Source organism: Australozyma saopauloensis, chromosome 1, assembly GCF_035610405.1.
Source record: "Australozyma saopauloensis chromosome 1, complete sequence".
Taxonomy (NCBI): Eukaryota; Fungi; Ascomycota; class Pichiomycetes; order Serinales; family Metschnikowiaceae; genus Australozyma; species Australozyma saopauloensis.
In genome coordinates, this window is record NC_086131.1 from 1915406 (window position 1) to 1934192 (window position 18787).

At 43.4% G+C, this 18787-nt stretch overlaps 4 protein-coding genes across 4 annotated transcripts; 2 read left to right on the forward strand and 2 right to left on the reverse strand.

The window, feature by feature from the left end:
• Nucleotides 1-681: 681 nt before the first annotated feature.
• PUMCH_000854 (uncharacterized protein) lies at nucleotides 682-3138 on the forward strand (the record flags this gene model as incomplete). Its single annotated transcript, XM_063019929.1, has 1 exon — nucleotides 682-3138. One exon carries the CDS (start codon nucleotides 682-684, stop codon nucleotides 3136-3138), a length of 2457 nt encoding a protein of 818 aa, XP_062875999.1.
• A 1198-nt stretch (nucleotides 3139-4336) lies between these two features.
• PUMCH_000855 (uncharacterized protein) lies at nucleotides 4337-5362 on the reverse strand (the record flags this gene model as incomplete). Its single annotated transcript, XM_063019930.1, has 1 exon — nucleotides 4337-5362. The coding sequence occupies one exon, from the start codon at nucleotides 5360-5362 to the stop codon at nucleotides 4337-4339; it is 1026 nt and encodes a 341-aa protein (XP_062876000.1).
• A 624-nt stretch (nucleotides 5363-5986) lies between these two features.
• On the forward strand, nucleotides 5987-6325 carry PUMCH_000856 (uncharacterized protein; the record flags this gene model as incomplete). Its single annotated transcript, XM_063019931.1, has 1 exon — nucleotides 5987-6325. The coding sequence occupies one exon, from the start codon at nucleotides 5987-5989 to the stop codon at nucleotides 6323-6325; it is 339 nt and encodes a 112-aa protein (XP_062876001.1).
• Nucleotides 6326-6557: 232 nt separating this feature from the next.
• On the reverse strand, nucleotides 6558-10376 carry PUMCH_000857 (uncharacterized protein; the record flags this gene model as incomplete). Its single annotated transcript, XM_063019932.1, has 1 exon — nucleotides 6558-10376. The coding sequence occupies one exon, from the start codon at nucleotides 10374-10376 to the stop codon at nucleotides 6558-6560; it is 3819 nt and encodes a 1272-aa protein (XP_062876002.1).
• Nucleotides 10377-18787: the final 8411 nt, after the last annotated feature.

Here is an 18787-nt window from a genome sequence, read left to right on the forward strand (position 1 = left end):
AACTTCTCTTCTGCCATATCTACCAAGAGATGAACATCTACTAGGAGATGAACTGTCCACAATTGTTCCGGTCCGCCAATTGCAGATATTTTTGAAAGAAATTACGAGATAATATCGCCGAACTCATCAATTGATTGTCTTTTCTTTGGTTGCTAGACTGTGATTCTGCACTGCCTCAAAGCAAGCCAGCGTAATTCGCTCCAAGCAACAAAATCACGGTCAGAACAAACAATTCAGAAAACGTTCAAAAAGGACGATGTCTATTTTCCGTAATAATTCGAATATCTAATCTGTTCATCCTCGTCACCCATTAGAGCACTTTTGAGAATGAAAAGCCCTAATCAATCTATCACTTAAAATAATCCTCCTCTCTTCTCAATTGAATAAAAATTCCGTCTCGTACATAATTGTACCTTTCTGCAACATGTACTCCCCCAGACCTATGTTCTGACTCTGTAGTCACTATCGACAACCAAACCACCACCCAGAAAGATCAAGTCCGGGCTGAAATTAAATCCCGCAAAAATATAAATAGAGCCCATTTCCCCCATTTCATAAATTTTGTCCCCGCAGGTATTTTCCGCTTATCTTCTTTCTTATCGTCCTACACAGGACTCCCCTGATGTCTCCACAGTCCATCCCCCATACTACACCTCTTATTTCCAATTGTCCCGCCCCAGAATGCTGGAGCCCGACATCATCCATGTCATCCCGCCCTATCTCCTCCACACGTGCCTCGGGCTGGAATTGGAGCGTGAGCTTGCGTTGGTAGACCCAACTTTGGCCCAGTACAACTTTTTCCCGGTCCAAAGCTCCAAGTATCGCTTCAGAACACCCACAGACATCGTCCGTACGCCGTATGCTATCAGCGAGGACCCGGAGATTAACAGAATCATCATGGAGAAACTCCATGCTCGTTTCACGGCTTTTGGGTTGTTGGGCTCAACTCCGGGCCAAAAGTTGTCCAATAAGGAGCTCTATGAATTGTACGAACAGCTCGGGAAACGATTGATTGGTGCATACGATACTGCGGCTGCCAAAGTGGGTTCTGGTGCCGAGTACGTCGACGCTGAGGACCTAGAGGTGGCACTGAAAGCCACGAAAGGCGTACCTGTGAAAAGCATCTTTAACCAAAAGGGGCTTGGCGAATTCCGCTTCGAACCGGGATTCGGAAAGGAAGATTCGGAGGTAGAACGCCGGCCTTTGGAGGAACTTCTAGCTATCGCCAACCAGCAGGAAGAGAACAAGTTCTTCTTCTTCCCATACTTGATGATCGATAACCACAAATCGTTTCTTTCGCCTCTTCCCATGTACTGGACATCTCTATCTGTGAGCGAGCGTCAGTGGACATTGGAGAAAAAACTCAACATGTCCGTGGGCTTTGAAGACGGATACTCCGTCCTCAACTTCAGCACAGTAGCTCCACTTGATGATGAACTTGACTCCCATCTGGCTTTGCAGGCAAGGCAATACTTCAACTTTATTTCGGATAAGGAAGTCAAGGAGCGCACGGGTATTTTTTATTATGAGGTCACTGTAGAGCAAAAGACCACCAAGTCGATAGGAGACACTACAATCATACAAATTAACGATGAGTCTGTTTCTTCCGGCTCATGTATAGTATTTTCTGCGGGCTACTCCAAGCGCGCCACTCGGTTCACTCCTCCAGAAAGCTCTACTTCAACACCTCTGTGTCCATATATTGACTTGCAAAACATACTGCAGAAACTCCTGAAGTATGATTGTACCTCTAGATCGTCTCCTCTAGATCCTGAATTGGCCAAATTCCTCTCTGGGGAGCCTGGTGTTACTTTAGACGGTAGTGTGGCTGTTAGTTTCAACAACTCATGTTCCTACGCTCCGATTAAACAAAATCGTGACTTGTCTAATGGTGGATGGGGCCGTCGCTTAAGTCACGGTGCTCGCCATCATCCAGGTGAGCCGGAGATCAGCGACTTGGGGATTGACATTCCATTCAGCACGACCTGTAAAATCATGCCCGATACAGATAAACTATACACATCCGACGTGGTGGGATTTGGAGTCAACTTCATCGCCAAGACCCTCTTTATTACTGTGAATGGTATTATTGTGAAAGTCATAACTGACGAAGAAATGAAATCTGGATCACCATACAAGGACTCCCTCTTCTCGCATGGTACAGACCCCACATCCTTGTATCCAACAATTGGCTTCCAGCTATCTCGCTCTCTTATTCTGAACAAGAACCATGGCTTTTCTGAGACCTCTGTGCGCACAAACTTTGGCCAGCGCAACTTCAAGTTTGACATCGACAACTATGTGCAAAGTTTCAAGGCTTCTCAAGACAAGGAGTATCAGCAAAGTATTGGCGATGCTATTGAATCTCAAATCACAAGTGATTCACCTATATCCAACCCAAAATCGCTCATGGGTGAGAGCGCAGAAGAACATGTATTTCTTCAGTATTTGATAGAAAGCTATTTATCCCAAAAAGGGTATCTCGACACTTTAGATGCATATAAGCTAGATCTCGCAGACTTGGCGTCGCATGTGTACAAGAATGGTGACTCTAACGGAGCAGGACCGCTTCACAAGACTAAAAGCGACGTCCTGATGAGATCTCAGATACACCAGCACTACGAGATCAGATCCCAGATCCTCAAGGGTGACTATGATGGAGCATGCTCCCTATTGCAAGAGCGCTTCAGTTCTCTTCCACATTTTGAAGAGTGCCGCTTCGAACTTGCGCTACTATCCTTTCTTGAAACAGTGTCCAAATTTACGCAAACGCAACCATCTGAAGAGCCAAAGCCTGATAAAATAGCTATTATCAAGGAGTACCGTGCTTTGAAAAATGATAGGATGTGCTCGTCGCACATAATGCACAGTCTCGAGACTCTTTTAAGCGCGGTTTTCGCTGAGCAACGCGACGAAGCTACGTGGGATGAAGATACCAAAATCATGCAAACCAGGCTAGAAGATGCTCTCAAGCTCGCCGAGTTCATCAACAGTATGATTCTTGGCCAAGATAAAGTGGAAAGAGACCCACGCTTAGAGTCCATGGTCAACGAGACCAGAAAGAACATCAGCGAATTGGCCGAGCTGAAAGACGACTTTTTTAAATTGTTGAATTTCGACAGAGAGTATCTCAATTAATTACCTGGCCTTGAGGTATACCATGACTTGAATGAACATAATGCACCGTCTACTTTTTCGATACTTTCTTGGCAGCCTTCTTTAAATCTGTAGACTCTGCTTTTCTTTTAACGGACCCTGCTTTCTTCGCGGTTGTAGGTGCAATACTTTCTAAGATGTCTTTGGTATCTTTGTAGCACTCCAATTGAGTCTCCGAAACCTCAAAGGGCAATTTGAGATCCGCGAGCGTGCTAATGCGAAAAATCTGATATTGTTTGAGCGACCAAGCACCCCTTTGCAAGATTTCCATCGGAGTTTTCATACTTTCGGAGACATGGTATAGCACAGGGATGAGTTCGTCAACATACTCCTTGACGTTGTATTTTATGGGGCTTCCGGGTCTCAAAGAGTCACGAACCATATACATGAAGCATTCGTCGCTGAAAAAGGGCGGCGCATAGTTAGTTATTTCGACCAAAAGACTCAATATAAGACTGGCAGTAGCGGGACCAACTCCTCTAAGAACACAGATTTTTTTCAAGGTTTCTCGAAGCACTGCCTGAAACTCTGGAAGCAGAGGTGTATTCTTATCGATAAATTCCAAGAAATACTTGAATCCGTCCATCGTAGCCTCTTCGACTTTGGCCGAATCGTTTGAATCAATGAGTTTCGGCAAAGTTGGGCGAAATTTCCCCACGGAAAGCTTCCACTGCATCAAGAGCACCAATTCGTCTTTGGTCAAATACGCATGATCCTCGTCATGGCGTTTTTTGAGTAGTTGAGGAAGATCATTCTGTTTCCACGAGTTGAGGTCCAAAAGCGACCATTTTTCGTCGTTGAACTTTTTGGTGGATGCAGATAGGAGTTCTTGTGACACCAAGGGAGACAATTGCTTTCCTGCCTGCTCAAGTAGGGCGTCTCCGTCTAGTTTATCAGTCATAGAGTGTAGTTGAGAGATAACGAATAATTGGGCTCAACAATGATTAAATGAATTATGTGTTCCAAATTAATCAAAAATTGTGCTTCAATGAATTTTATGAATCCATTATTTTGCTGTTAAGACGGGCTACAAGGTTGCCTAAGTGCTACACAGATTTAGTTAACCACAGGCAAGAAAGATCTCAGACCAAGTACATTTGTCTCTCGTTTCTATTCATTGAAAGTATTTGTCTTTCGTTTCTATTCATTGAATGTAGCTACTGCCGGCTATTCGCAGCGGCTATGGGTTATTTACAGTGGGCTCCTTGGGCATCGCATTCTCGGACATCACGTCTTTGGCCTCCACCGATGTCAGCTTGCGAAGATCCAATCTCCGCTTCGGCGTGAAGCTAGCAGGAAAAACAAGGTCCAAGAACACGTTCTGCACCAAGGAGAAGAGTTGCGAGCTGAGCCAGTACAAAGTAAGCGCGCTGGGTGCGTGGAGCGAGATGGCCATGAGAAACACCACGGTCATTCGCGACACGTTGGCAAGCGAGTCGGTGAACGTGGTCCGGATGGCACGTTTCGGGGTATATTCTTTCATCAAGTCGAGGGTCTTGAACGTCCACTCGGCATTGATGAGTGCTACGGCGCCCAATGCAAGGGGAAAGATGTGGAGCGAGTCAAGCACGGTGAGATCGCCGAACCAGAGAATACCCTCGGTATACAACGACGGATCAAGCGGTTTATTGGACAAGACGTCCCACGAAGACCACCCACTCAAATTACGGAAGGTGATGGACATACACACCCAGAGCGGGATCTGCGCCGCCGGAAGAAACATGTTTTTGTAGAGCTGCACGCCATGGTCGCGAAACAACTTCTTCTGTCTCTTGCGCACCTCCTTGGCAGAGAGCACCATGATTTCCTCGTACCGCATCTGGTTCAACGGCAGAAGAAGGCGGGTCACGGCGGGCTCCGACCCCAGCGCCATCTTCTGCGCAGCCTCCAGCGCTTTCTTCGCCAAATTGAGCCGCACCACGGGTGCTGTGGCCGACACGATCGGCCGCAACGCCGTCTGTTTCTGCACACGAAGACGTTGGAGCACCGCTAGCGGGAACGTCCAGACGCCACGGAGCCCGAACGTCGTGAGGGGAATTAGCGCCCACCACGGGATGCCCGAGGCAGCATGGAGCAGCTGGAGCGATGTTGTGAGGGTGTCTACGATGGAGGCTGGGTCTAGGGCGAAGGATCGTTTCTGGGAGGCGAGAAGGGGATTTCGGAGATTTCGGCCGATGAGACGGGGGCTTCTACTGAGACGTAGCATTTTTTTGTGTTCTATTTGTGGCCAGGGGGTGTTTGTGTGGAGTAATTATGGGATTGAGCAATGGGGATTGGATCTAGTAGTGTATGTGTGGTAGTATATGACAGTAGTATGTAGTAGTATGTAGTAGTATATGGTAGTATGTAGTAGTATATGGTAGTATATGGTAGTATATGGTAGTAGCAGGTGAGCTAGTGGGTGTGAATTCTGATGTGATTAATGGAGATGAAGAAAATTTATGGGCTCAAATCGAAAATGGAAACATGAAATTATGAAGGTTTTCTGTTCAATTCATATATTTATATCATTACCTGGTACAATCACCGACTTACTGCGATCCAGATGAGACACACAACCGCAGTGAAAAATCCACCACAGAGAATTATTCAATTTCCACCAATCACAATTTCACAAAATTCACACGTTCCGCTTATCACCCCTCTTCTCCTTTTCCAAAAAAAATTGCCCCAGTTCCCATTTTTCTTACCCCACATCCCTCTATACCACTGATCCTACTACCTCTACCATACTACCACCACCACTGTACTATTTCTTCCACAGTCTACCACCACCGGTACTAATTTCACTTCATACACCACCACCACATCCCAATCCACAAAATAAACAATGTCGTCTCGTACCGAACGTGCATGCATGCTCTGTGGCATAATTCAAAGCTACCGTATGTTTCTCGAAGCTGGATGTCCAAACTGTGAGTCCGTCCTCCATTACGCCGACAATGAAGATGGCCAGATCCAGAACTGCACGTCGCCCTCGTACGAAGGTTTGGTCGCGTTGGGTGACGATAACAAGGCGTCGTGGGTGGCCAGATGGCTCCGTATTGAGTCCTTCGTGGCTGGGCTCTATGCGGTCAAAGTCAACGGAAAACTCCCTCCGCAGATCATCAGCGACTTGGAGGAACAGAATATTAGCTATAGGCCGAGAGACGGAAGCGCGCAAGACTGATCGTGCTGCGTGGTCCGTGTGTATAGTCTAGGCGTAGAAAGAAGGAGGATCGAAAAAGAATTAAGAGAAGATAGGGAGCCTAATTGAGAGGCGTGTCTCAGTAAATTCAATAGAAACATTATAGAAGAGTGAATCTACCTCATCCACACAACCTGACTGCTTTCCTGGTTCTTCTGGTGGCCTACGGTTTCTCTCTTCACTGTGTATATTAATCAACAATACCTAAGAATACCTATAAACGTGCTTCGGCAACCACTTGCCTAATTCTTTCGACCGTCTGTGTTTTATCCCACTTGCTGCGGTCCTCCCAGATCACCTCCATGAGCTTGGCCGAGACATGCTCGAGCGCTTCCACAGTGAATCCATCGGTGGCATCGACAATGCTCTTCTCGAATAGCGTGTATGCGTCCTCGGGAACAACAAGTTGTCTGGCTGTGTCCACAGCCAATGGCTCTTCTGCCTCTGATTCAGAGTCCTCTTCATCAACCTTAGGTGCTATTTCAATGATCTGTGTTGCGCTAGCTTCGGTAGATAGAGATGGATCAGCCACTGGGTTTGTGTCGACTGCCATGGCTTCTGGTTCTGGCTGCGGCGCAGCCACAGGTTCGACTTCGGTGGTTACTTCAGAGTTTTTGGGCTCCGAAACTCCATTTGCAACCAAAGCGCCATTCTCTTTTGAATCTGCCGCATCACCTACTTCCGCAATTTGGTTTTTTTCGATTCCGTTTTCTTCAACAACGATAGATTCAGCCTCCGCATTTGCTTCCATCTGTTCCTTGAGCTTTTTGTACTGGGCCACCAACTTCTCCTGCTTCTTGATCTCACGCTGTCTTACCTCTCTGCATGCTTTGGCAAAGTCTGGATTGTTGATCTCTTCAATTGCAAACTGTGCGTTGGTCAACATTTCTTTCGCCTTAACAATACGGTCTCGATCTCCGGAAGTCTTGGAGTCCTTGACAATCATATTGAGATCTTTGAGGAACTGCGATGCTTCCGAGTAATATCCATTCCACACGCGCTCCTCGATGGTATCCAAATCCATGTTATAGAAGAAGTTTCCTGTTGAGAGCTCCTGTATCATATTTGGATGGCTCGGATCGGTAGATTTGGTGTAGAATACCTCGTATGTAATGACAGGGTTCTCAAGCACAGCTGGCTCAAACAAGTGGTAGAGAAGGCCTTCGTCGATGATTGGTTTCTTGAATCTCTTGTATCTGTTTTTGAACAAATCCAACATTCCAGCCAATTTGATCTTGAGTACGTTCTTAAGTTTTTTATCTTGGTATTCTTGTTCTTTAATTTGACGCTTAGTCAATGAGCCGTCTGAATCTTCTTTCTTAGGAGCAATTTTCAACTGCTTGAGCTTTCTCTTTGGCCTATTTTCCAAATCATTCAAGAACTCGTATGGCTTCATGAACAAAGCTTTCTCGACGGACGCAAAAAACTTTGCTCTGGATTGTCTACTTGGATTATCAAGCTTGATGTTGTTGAACCCGTCAGAGTAACCCAAAACGCTTTTGACTTCAGAGTCTAGCTCATCGATATTGCGGTCAGCAATGCCTAGAAGTAAAATTTTCTCATTACTCCGAAGGTTTCTCAAAAGACCAGCGAGAATTGCTTTCGCAGAGTGTGGCATAACTTCAAACCACGTATCAATATTAGAAATGAAAATGATGGAGGGTTGGTGACGTCTGGCCTCAATAAAAGTCTGCACTATGAACAGCTCAGGTGTGCGTGTTGTATCTGAGAATGCAGAGGCTAAATCGAGATTCTGAACCTGGAATCCCTCAAGCAAGTTGAGGATCGCAGCACCCAAATATTGTTGACCCGCACCCTGTTCACCACAAATCAATAGATGTGGCTTGCAAACACGTGAACTCTCAAGGTTTCGTAAGAGTTCGTGCTTGTGGAACCCACCATCCTCATCATTAATGGTGGGGTCTAGATATAGTGCTTCTTCGAGATTTGTCATTTTAGCCCTGCCATTAATTCCAACGGATCCGGGTAGAAGCTCGCTGAGTCTATTTTGTATTTTATCAAGGGAGTCTTGCAAAAGTGGCTGAAGCCTTTGGGGAAGTGGAGACGAGCCTGTGGATGTGGATCTCGCACTGGATGGAATGATCTTTTCCACAGCTCGAATGAAGTCCTTCGCAACAACGTGCACTTTACTTGGATTTACCATCAATTTGTCAGTCGACAGGTAGATTTGTGGATACTTTCGCTGGATGGAGTTCAAGGCTGCTTCTGTGCAAAGTGCCCTCAAGTCTGCACCACCATAACCCTTTGTCAAAGCAGCAATTTTATCGATAAATATTGGAGAGAGAGGAGGCGTCCATTTTTTCGTATGAATTTTGAGAATTTGTTTACGAGCATTCATATCAGGCAAAGGAAAGTAGAATTCTCTGTCAAATCTTCCGGGTCTTCGAAGGGCAGGATCAACAGAGTCTGGTCTATTCGTGGCTCCAATAACAATGACTTGTCCACGGTTATCCATACCATCCATTAAGGCAAGTAAAGTGGAGACTATACTGGCATGAATTTGTTCCTGCTTGGAAGATCTCACAGGGGCCAAACCGTCAATTTCATCAAAGAAGATAATAGATGGCTGTTGGTTTTTAGCCTCTTCAAACAAGAGCCTGAGCTGTCTTTCGGCCTCACCAACCCATTTACTCAAACAATCAGCACCTTTTCTCATGAAGAATGTGATTTTCTGTGTTGGCGTGGAACAACTGGCAGCCAAGGCTCTGGCCATCAAAGTCTTACCTGTTCCTGGGGGACCATGGAACAAAACTCCACGAGGCGGAGTGATCAGGAAATTCTGGTAGAGTTCTGGATATAAAAGTGGAAGGGCCACCATCTCTTTGAGCTGATCAATGTAATTATCCAAACCACCAACAGCGGAGAAATCGATGTTCATGTCAACTCCGAGCGGATCTGTATCGCTTAGATTATTTTTCGTTTTGTTGACTGCTTGCGCACCCACTACGTTTGTGTGACCAATGACTGTAGAAGAGCCCCCGGCAGCAATTGGCGCAGGCTTAAGGGAATTGGTAAGGCCAGGAATAGTCAGAGGCATGTGTACCAAGTCTTCATCGGAAGAGTCAGAATCACCATCTGAGGCAACTGTGGTTGCACCACCGGGTACATTGCTGACAATTGGAATACCTCCAGGTGGTATATTCTGGCCCAAGATAGATTGAACATCACTACCTCCAAATGGGCCAGCGGTGGGATACAACAACTTTCTGAAGGCATTCTTAGCACCAATGGGCCGCTTGCTTCTACTCAGGAACAGTGGCTGTGGTGTAGGTGCCTGTGCGTACAATTCTGCCTCGTTGTCCACAGTTAGAAGGGATGGAATTGTGTAGTCCACACGTTTCTTCTTCTCCCGGAGCTTGTGCTTCATTGGGCTGGCTTCTGGAGATGAATCGTATAGATCTTGGATTTCTTGTTGGATAGCATCGTCGCCTACGTCGTCATTGGCACCGAAGTCATCTTCACTATCGCTTCCGATGGCTCTCTTACGGGCCCGAGGCTCTGCAGAACGGGAACGCGACTTTTTCCGCAGCCGCAGCTTTTTCTTCTTGTAGTACACGTCGTCACCGTCATTCTCGTCATCTGTAGCAATGAACTGTTTCTCTCGTAGTCTATCCAAGTATCCTTGATCATCATACTCTTCAGAAAGTTCTTCCTCTTCTTGCTCCAGTGGACTCTCGTCTTTAAAATCGGAGTCATCTGAACGGCCGGCGCGTGTCTTCTCCTTCTGTCTTGTTCTTTGCAGTCTTACGGGTTGTTGCTCAGAATCTGTATACTCGTCGTCCAAACCTCCGATATCAGCTGGTTTTTCCGGAACAAACTCACCATATTCGTATTCTCCATCCTGTTGAATTGTATCTACGCCATCCAAATTTGTTTTTGGCTTTTTCTCGCCGCTCGAATCGTAGTCGTCTGAGTCTTCAACATACGAGACTTTGGCGCGGGCTCGACGTTTAGACGCGCTGCGTGAAAACAGATCGTCGCCACTGTCTGGGCTCCTGGAACGTCTACCCATTGCTTTTCAATTGGGAATGGCGATGTATTAATGGGAAGTTGCAGTGGTTGTAGCCACTAGCTGGTATGTAGGTGAAGATAGGTAAGATGTGTCACGTGACGTGGTACGGAGAAGACAGTGGTATGGAATCGGTGTTCGAATACGTGATAATGCAGAAAATAAGTATTGGTCGGGGATTTGATGTATGTGTTTTGCAATTCATGGGCTTTTCATTTGATTTTCTTCGTCTCTCTGTGCTTCACAAGGGATTTTTTCATGAGACAAGAAGACGCGGAATGAGCGGTGCAGCAACATCAAATTGATTCAAATGGACAGAACTTCATATTTCATGCTATTCTTGTTGCTTTGGTATTATTTTCATTCTCTCTTCTATCACTCGTAGGCAAGATTTCGACATAATTCAAAATTAAAGGTCATTACCCGATTTGGAATTATATGGGGACAGAGAAATGACATATTTGTAAACGGATGTTCTGGCCGGAGCCGTTACCAAATGCTCCCAGAACTGGTCAAGAGGCTCATAGTAAGATGATTTTGCTACCAGTGCCATAGAATAGACATTTTGATCCAGGTTGCTTGGATTTGGAAGCAGTCTATCTTGGTGTATTTATCGTGTCCTAAAAGGCTGAGACTTGCCAGCTTAACATTCGGTCTGTAGATGTACGCAACTTCAGCAAAATCACGTTTAATACAAATCATTACTATTTAGCATGGAATTTTATGTCGATTATTCGTGCGATAGCCTATTGAAATCTTTTTTTGGAATTGAATATTTGTGTTTGGAGCTTTCCTTTGTCTACTAGTGGGAAAGACTTTGAGGAGGTACACTAGTAACTTCAGATAATAGGCTTACTTTTATTTTCCTTCCCTGTCCTCTGACAATTCAAAATACTATTTTTCATAAATTTATCTTATCATCAATTGTTCTGGAAGTATGATTTCGATGCATACGAGATCGTAAATTCGGAGAATGAGACTAAAGAATGAGAATCCTGTTCAATTCTTTGCTTTTTGATGCAAAGTTTTCTCTTTGTGTGACAATAATGTGTCTCCAAATGTCTATCCCCATTATCTTCAGAGAGTTCTTAGGAGATAGATGTGACAGTTGGGAACAATCTCATTGAATATGCACTAAATGGAAAATCTCAATACTTGTGTTCCAAATCACCCATCCTTCCAATGATTAAATTTGAAAGCCGGGTTGTTAAGGGTTTGAAGGCAAGGGGCACCTTGTGGAGAGGCGCAATCGAGTAGAAACAAGTACCTACCATCAAAAGCAGATTGGAAGGCTTTCATGAGAGATTTTCAAACTAAAGATTCTACTTTTTTTTGGTTTCAAAATATCATTCATTTCGAATAATCCGTTGATGATCTGTGTTTTAACTTTCTTGGCAACAAGGAACAACATTTGCGAAACTTAAATACTACTGCAAAAATCCAAATAACAGAATAATCTGTAAAGAAATTGCTCATGACACAGAGACATACTTCCAATTATTATAATTGATTACAAGCAACTCGCACCTCACATTCTGTATGTTTTTTGCGAAGCTGCCTTGATATGGAAGTGAGATTGAATGTTCGGAGTAGCAAACATCAATTTACATATATGTGAAATAAGAGGAGATGATATTTTTGAGTTTGCAATAGAAGATCATTGATAGTACAGAGGAAGTGTGACCTACATCATGTTACGGGTGCAGAAATGAAACACTACATGGGACAAATCTGATTTGTCAGGAGCCTCATAGGAATACATCGACTCAAAAAATATTGATTGGGTTTCTCTTGCTGGCATAGATTCAGGATGCGATGCTATACTGAATGGGCCGCGCAGACCCTGCGATACGCCTAAACTTACTGCATGGCTCTATTTAGCTTCAGGCTCAATACACTATACCCTACCAGCTTAAACAAACTTTGGATAACAACTAGGGGTTTCAATCCAATGCTAGATTGAGAAGCTCTAGTGAAGTTCCTGTGTTCGCACATTTGAGAAGAATCTCGACCAGCAAGAGTTACAGCCTGAGCAAAGTATGGAATGAACTAGATGCAAAAAAGTAAGCTATCAGGGCTAATATGATATAAGCAATGATAAATATTAGAAATGACTCACTTGCTGCCGCTTTCAACGGAAATTGATTCGTGGTAAGGACATGATACTAAAAAAGGCCGTTAAGTCCCTCGGAATTCTTGCATATAACCACGAACGCAAGATCTTACGAAGTTTTGCATCTTTGCATTCAAAACCAAGGCGAAAATGGGAAGAAATATTCAAAATTGATATGACGAGTCATAAAGAATGATCCTACAAATCCAAATTGGTGAGGTAGATGCCTAGTTTATGCGAAAATCGGTTTTGTGGTGACTTAAGAACCAGACAACTACGAGACTTGTGGCAAAATCCACCCGAAGCTTGTGTCATTTTTTAAAAATTTTTAAAACAATCTGGTAGTTCCATAGAATAATGTCAAGAGAAAGGAAAATCCGAGACTTGTGCGCCCACAAAAGCTTGTTTCTGCAAAACTAAGTACCCAGTGTTAGGGATTCAATATTTTGGTGTAAATTAGACCACAGGAGACAACCCTGATGCCATTAACTTGTAGCATTCTACTCTCTGCCCAAAAGAATGAAAGTGAAGATCTCTGCACCCAAAAAGACAGATGCAACTCTGCTACACACCCCACTAGATCAACGGCTCTTTTAGGCGCCGCCGGCGACCTATTGGAGGATATGCGACATGGCATGCTAAAAAAGATGGATAATTTGCTGAAGTATACTAAGCTTCAACCGAAAGTCTTCTATTATAGAAAAAGTGGGGCACTGTTTCCGGAATACTGTTGTGGAGCTTCAAATCTCAAGTCATACTTTGTATGGAACTTATCCTATATCGAATGGAAGCAGTACGAAAACAAGTTTCACGTACCTGCACATCTGAAGAATTCGATGGAGGCAATTGTTTACCAAAGTCATATGTATCGACGGCTTAAAGCCAAAAAGGGCCGCCTGGCACCTGTCATCTCCTGTGTATAGTCAAAATAACTGCTCCGTGGAAACAAGATAGCTTTAATTTAACAGAGAACACGCGCATGAAATTGTTTTGTCTCCAAATATGTTGTAAAGGCTCTAATATTTACCACAACTTTATAGAAAATCCAGAAATAGGAGGCTTGCGCAGGTTACCCCGGGCGAGATGCCACACGAAGTTAGCTCATTCTAGAGAGTGCAAGCAATGTATTGGGGCACAGCCCTAATTATAGATGATATCGAATTTCATGAATGTCATTTCCCCCATTGGATTAGTCATAAATCTTCTTGTCAAGGATGTGTACCCTAAAAGGCAGACCTCAATAAGGAACAAGATAAAACCTCCAAATGTGAAGATCTAGTGGTATCTTAGGGTTTATTACACGAGCATAATTCAAGCAATGGAATGACGGTACATTTGTTTTACCCTGCCCACAGGGCATACAGTTGTGCCCAAGAAGGAGCCCATGCAACTTCAAGCCAAACAGCACTTTTGAGTGCAGCCACTTTCAATCATTTTATGAAGAGACACTAATGCACTCAAAAGATGATTTACAACCAGAGAATTTGAATGATGATAGAGACGCTTTCTACTGTATCCCAGTCTCAAGGCTTGGATTTGATTTTGTTTCGTGGAGGTTTTGACCGCAAGACCTAAGCATAGAACGATTGACTTTCCGTGACTATGATAAATCCAGAGCATTCCTGTAACCATACTAAATCGACTCATATCATAATTTCGTCATTAATACCGGCTTCCAACCCCAGAGATAGAAAAAGGCTGATTTTTTCACTGTGGATCCTGTGTATAGTAATCTCAACATAGAATCACGTACATAAGAAGCAAATCTTAATCAATTGGATGTAAGAAATAATTAAAGAGTTTAGGTAGCTTTGAAGAACTCAATCAGCCTTCTAATGATTCTCAGATGTCTATTCTTGCGACACCTTTCGTATTTAACAGAATTACATCGGAGATCAAATCACTATATTGAGAATAGGTTTATCGGTAATTCACGAACCCTTCATCGAGGTCAAAACTCAAAATTTCAGAATTGTTAAATGCTCTTTCGCTAATAGTAAATCTCCGACCTATGCGCCCAAAAGAGCCGTTGCCTAGCAAACCGAAAAAGGTAAACCTTGAACGCGAGATTACCATAGCGCATTTGGACTTCCCAAATGCGCATGAATTGAATAAATCAAAATCTGCCACCCAGTTCTCAAACTAATTGCTAATCATACCACTGCGCCCAAAAACGCCGATGCGACCCTCAGAGGCGCCCTCTGAAGCCAACGGCTCTTTTGGGCGCAGTACTCGTCTAGTTGAGTTTAAGAAGGTATATATGAGTGGCAAATATAAAGATTTGACTAAATTCTTGAAAATTCATTTTGCACATCCTCATCACTACCAAGATTGATTCGTAAACTTCGTTCAAGCTATGCGAAGGTCTAGGACGCAGCTCATTGAAGGTCACTAAACCGAATTGTGATCCACATTGACGCAGTGCCTTAGTATTCATCAAAATGAAAAGTACAAATAGAGACGATTAGAATTTGTTTTAGGCAAAATGGTCTCAAAATGAAGACTGGAGGCGAAAAAAGGCCGTTAGGGACCCAAATGGTCCTGCGTATAACCGATTTGAGCTGACATGGACAAAATCAAGTTGTAAATCACCCAAAATTGTTGCAAATCGGGAAAAAAGGAAATCAAATCTATTAAAAAATTCGTCAAATTCTATATCGCTTTTCATTGCTCGCGTTACATACGTGTTAAGCTGTTTAACAGAGTTGGAATAGGAACTCAAAGAACGCCTGTAAAATGGAACAGCAGTATTTATTTCGGATAATATCACAGAAGTCTAAAAATAGAAGATTTTTTCAAATAATTTTGACTCTAAATTTTAGGTTAAATGCAAAATAGAATGCTGTGCGCCTAAAAAGGCCTTGAGTTCTAAAACTCAGATAAAGGCACTTCAAATATGAAATATTGTGGCGCCTTAGGGTGTGCGACACAAGTGTGGTCCACAGTAATCAATAGATGACGTTACATGTTTAATAACAGGCATGATTGAGCTTGCACGCCCAAAAAGGCCGATGCGACCCTGCGACGCGCCCTAGAAGTCAAGGGCGCTTTTGGGCGTAGCCAATCTGTTCTTCAATTTAATGCGGCGCCTTATGGTGGAGACGTAGGTCAAAGTATAGTAAATCAATTTTGAACCTATCGCGCACCCTAGTGCTTTAGGAGTTTCATCAGTTCTCGGTGCTGATGTGTCTTTGGCCTGGGGAAGCCAAGCAGTCATATGAGGTGAAGACCGCCAAAGCGTCTATACGAGGGCGCCTTTACGTGCAAAACATAGCCACAATCCTAAAGAAATAATGGGAACCATTGAATGTAATATATTTCACTTGTCGCGCTCGTGAACTAAGAAGAGGCCGCTCACATCCTAGGTAAATGCCATATCTCTCATTTGCAGCGAAATACCAAAACACGCAAGAAAGATTTATTGAAGAGAGATTCGATTTATGACATAATAGATCTCAAATATTTCGTTTGAACAATCAAATTGTGGAAATTCCTCCTTTCATGTTGAGTGTTTGTGAGTTTGGAGCTAGCATACCAGAAAAGTGAACATGATTCTCATAATTGTCAGATCTGGCCAATTGGGGCACTGGCTGGAAAGAGCTAAACCTGAAAATATGCGAACACAAGATGACATGTGAGACAAAAAAAGATCATTTTCCCATAAATATATGCTCACTTATCTAAGAAAGCACAACCACTCTTTCTCAGAGATCAAATAGCTTTCATTTTTCGTGGTTTTATCCGTTTTTTTTTGGGCCGTGAAAAACGAACTTGGTCAATATTGAAGATACCAACTTCCAATTAGGTTAATCTCAACAATCCTTATACTTTGGCTTACGCACGCAAGTTTGCTAAGATTTGGATTTCTATTCGTTTGGGAATGCATCTTTTGGTTTGCACCACCTAGTTTGATGCCATTACGAGGTTTGTTGTTCCAAAAAATTGGCTAAAATTGAGGCTGATCTTTTGGAATTCACAATCACATTACTGCTACAGATTTACGGTAAGGCTTTGTACGCTTGTCGAGTATGTAATGGACCACTTGGACGAAACTCACTGGTCCCTATAACTCAGAATTGGTGTATGTTCTTAACATGCGGGTATGTTCGGTTGAAAATTTTAGACAAAATAGCTATGAGATGCAAATTTATAAGATTGAATGCCAGAACTGGGCCAGTTATGTGCGCCGCAAATAAGCGCTCAAAACCATGCTCGGTTTGAAGCAATCAGATTTGAATGAAATCATACGGGAGTAATATCTCTCGATACAATAAGCTATTAAGAATTTTTTCGAACTATTCTGATTGCAATCAGGCACCTACAACATCTTTTAGCACAGAATTTACACACATCAGGGCCACTTTGTTAGGGGCAACTCGGAGTTTGTTAGCAACTGGGCGATTAATGCACCCGTGCATCCGGTGACATTCACGATTTTTACACACATTGATCATTTTCGATGAATACCACTTTTAATCTTAGGGCCAAAAATGTATTCAAAAGACTGAGAAAACTGTTTCATTTATATGAGGCTATCTTTAGAATTTTGCTGATTTTTTGCTGAGAGTCTGCATGAGTTTGAATCACCTGTCAAAAACCTTTGCTGCAAGTTACGAGCAAATACGAAGAGAAATTATGTTGAGATTGGTGAATATGAATACAGTTTATTTCAGAAAACTAGTTGATGTCTATACGCATCCCGCAATATACCCCATCGAAGCTCTGCGGCGTTTCCTATCTTGGCCTATTAAGAAGAACTCGCCCTGCCGGATGCACAGAAGGCTTACTTGTAATTCAAACAGTAAATATTGTCTATTGCTACTTGAAGTATCAAAAGCTAGTTTCTGTGTGGATTTAATAATCTCTCACGGTCATACTATACATCACAAAATAACGAATATTTGCTGAGTAGAAACAGGACTCTATGAGACAAGAAGCTGTTTTAAATCACGATAATTATATTCTATAGAACTCCAATGATTGCTTCCGTATTCTTTTCAGTGACGACAATATATTTGGAGCCCGATTCCCACTTCTGTGCCCTAAAAGGCCGAATTGACAAAATCAAATGAAGCTCCATCAGAATTGAGTGTCTCATGGCGCTTTGTGATCAAGAAGGTGGGCGTGAATTCGATCATTTAACAATTATAATTTCTTTCTTAGAAATCACCGCAAGTAGGCCTTAAATTCAAAAAAGGCCGATGTGACCCAGCGACCCCCTCCCCGACCAAACGGCTCTTTTGGGCGCAGCGCTTTCAAATATCAATATATCATAGATAACGAGCTATTATGTAGTGAACTTCAAACCGGAGTTATCTAAGCGTATGATCACGAACCCTCTTCCCCAACAAAATTGGTGCACAATTGTCCTCAACGTTTTATCCAGCATTAATGGAGACTCAAAAACTCTTTTGAATCGAAGCTTCGAGAGGCGCCTCCGGCACCAGTGGAATATTTTACTCAATTTGATCCAATTGCGACAAATTTGGCTCCACTAACGCCCGAATTCCGGTCTACATAACAAAAAAGGCCGTTTCGGTCCTTAAATGTCCTGTGTATAGTAACACGAACGTTGTCAATGAAGAATCGATTGAGAGCATAGCCAAAAGTAATCTATTGCTAGCCAAAGAATCACAGTGAATTGATATCCATGAGATAGAGCAACATCAAGTTGTTAAGCTAGATTTGGGTGGGACAGGCAGTGGCTGCATCATCCAACAGGGAATTCACTTTGCGGCCGACTCACCGAGGAAGCAAAGTCCAAACAGCACGATAGAGCCGGATGTGCAAGAGACTGGAGTTTCAAATTGATTTTCGTTTGATTTGTTCTCATGTGTTCTCATCTGAAGCTTGTGCGCCCTAAAAGGCCGCTCTACAACTAAACACAAGACAGAAGATTCTTTCATCAAAAACTGGAGGTGCCTTAGGGCGCACGAAACTGGCGCCACTTTGAAGATTCGTTTGGTACCAAAGTGCCTCCAATAAAGTCTCTGAGCGTACATGTGCGCCCAAAAAGGCCGCCGCGACCCTGCGATCCACCCCCAGTACCCAACGGCTTTTTTGGGCGCAGTAGTCGTCAAGTTGAATTTTGAGCGGCGCCTTGGAGTGAAGAGGATGGGGATTTAACCAAAGTTTTGAAAAATTGATTGTGAGCGCCCACCTCACTGCCAAAATTGTCCCGGAAACTACGTTTAAGCTGTGCTCAGCTCCAAGTTGCAATTCATTGAAGACCACCAAACTGAGCGAGAATCGATCTTATTTCAATTCCTTAGTATCGTTAGAAGTTGAGTGTATAAACTGA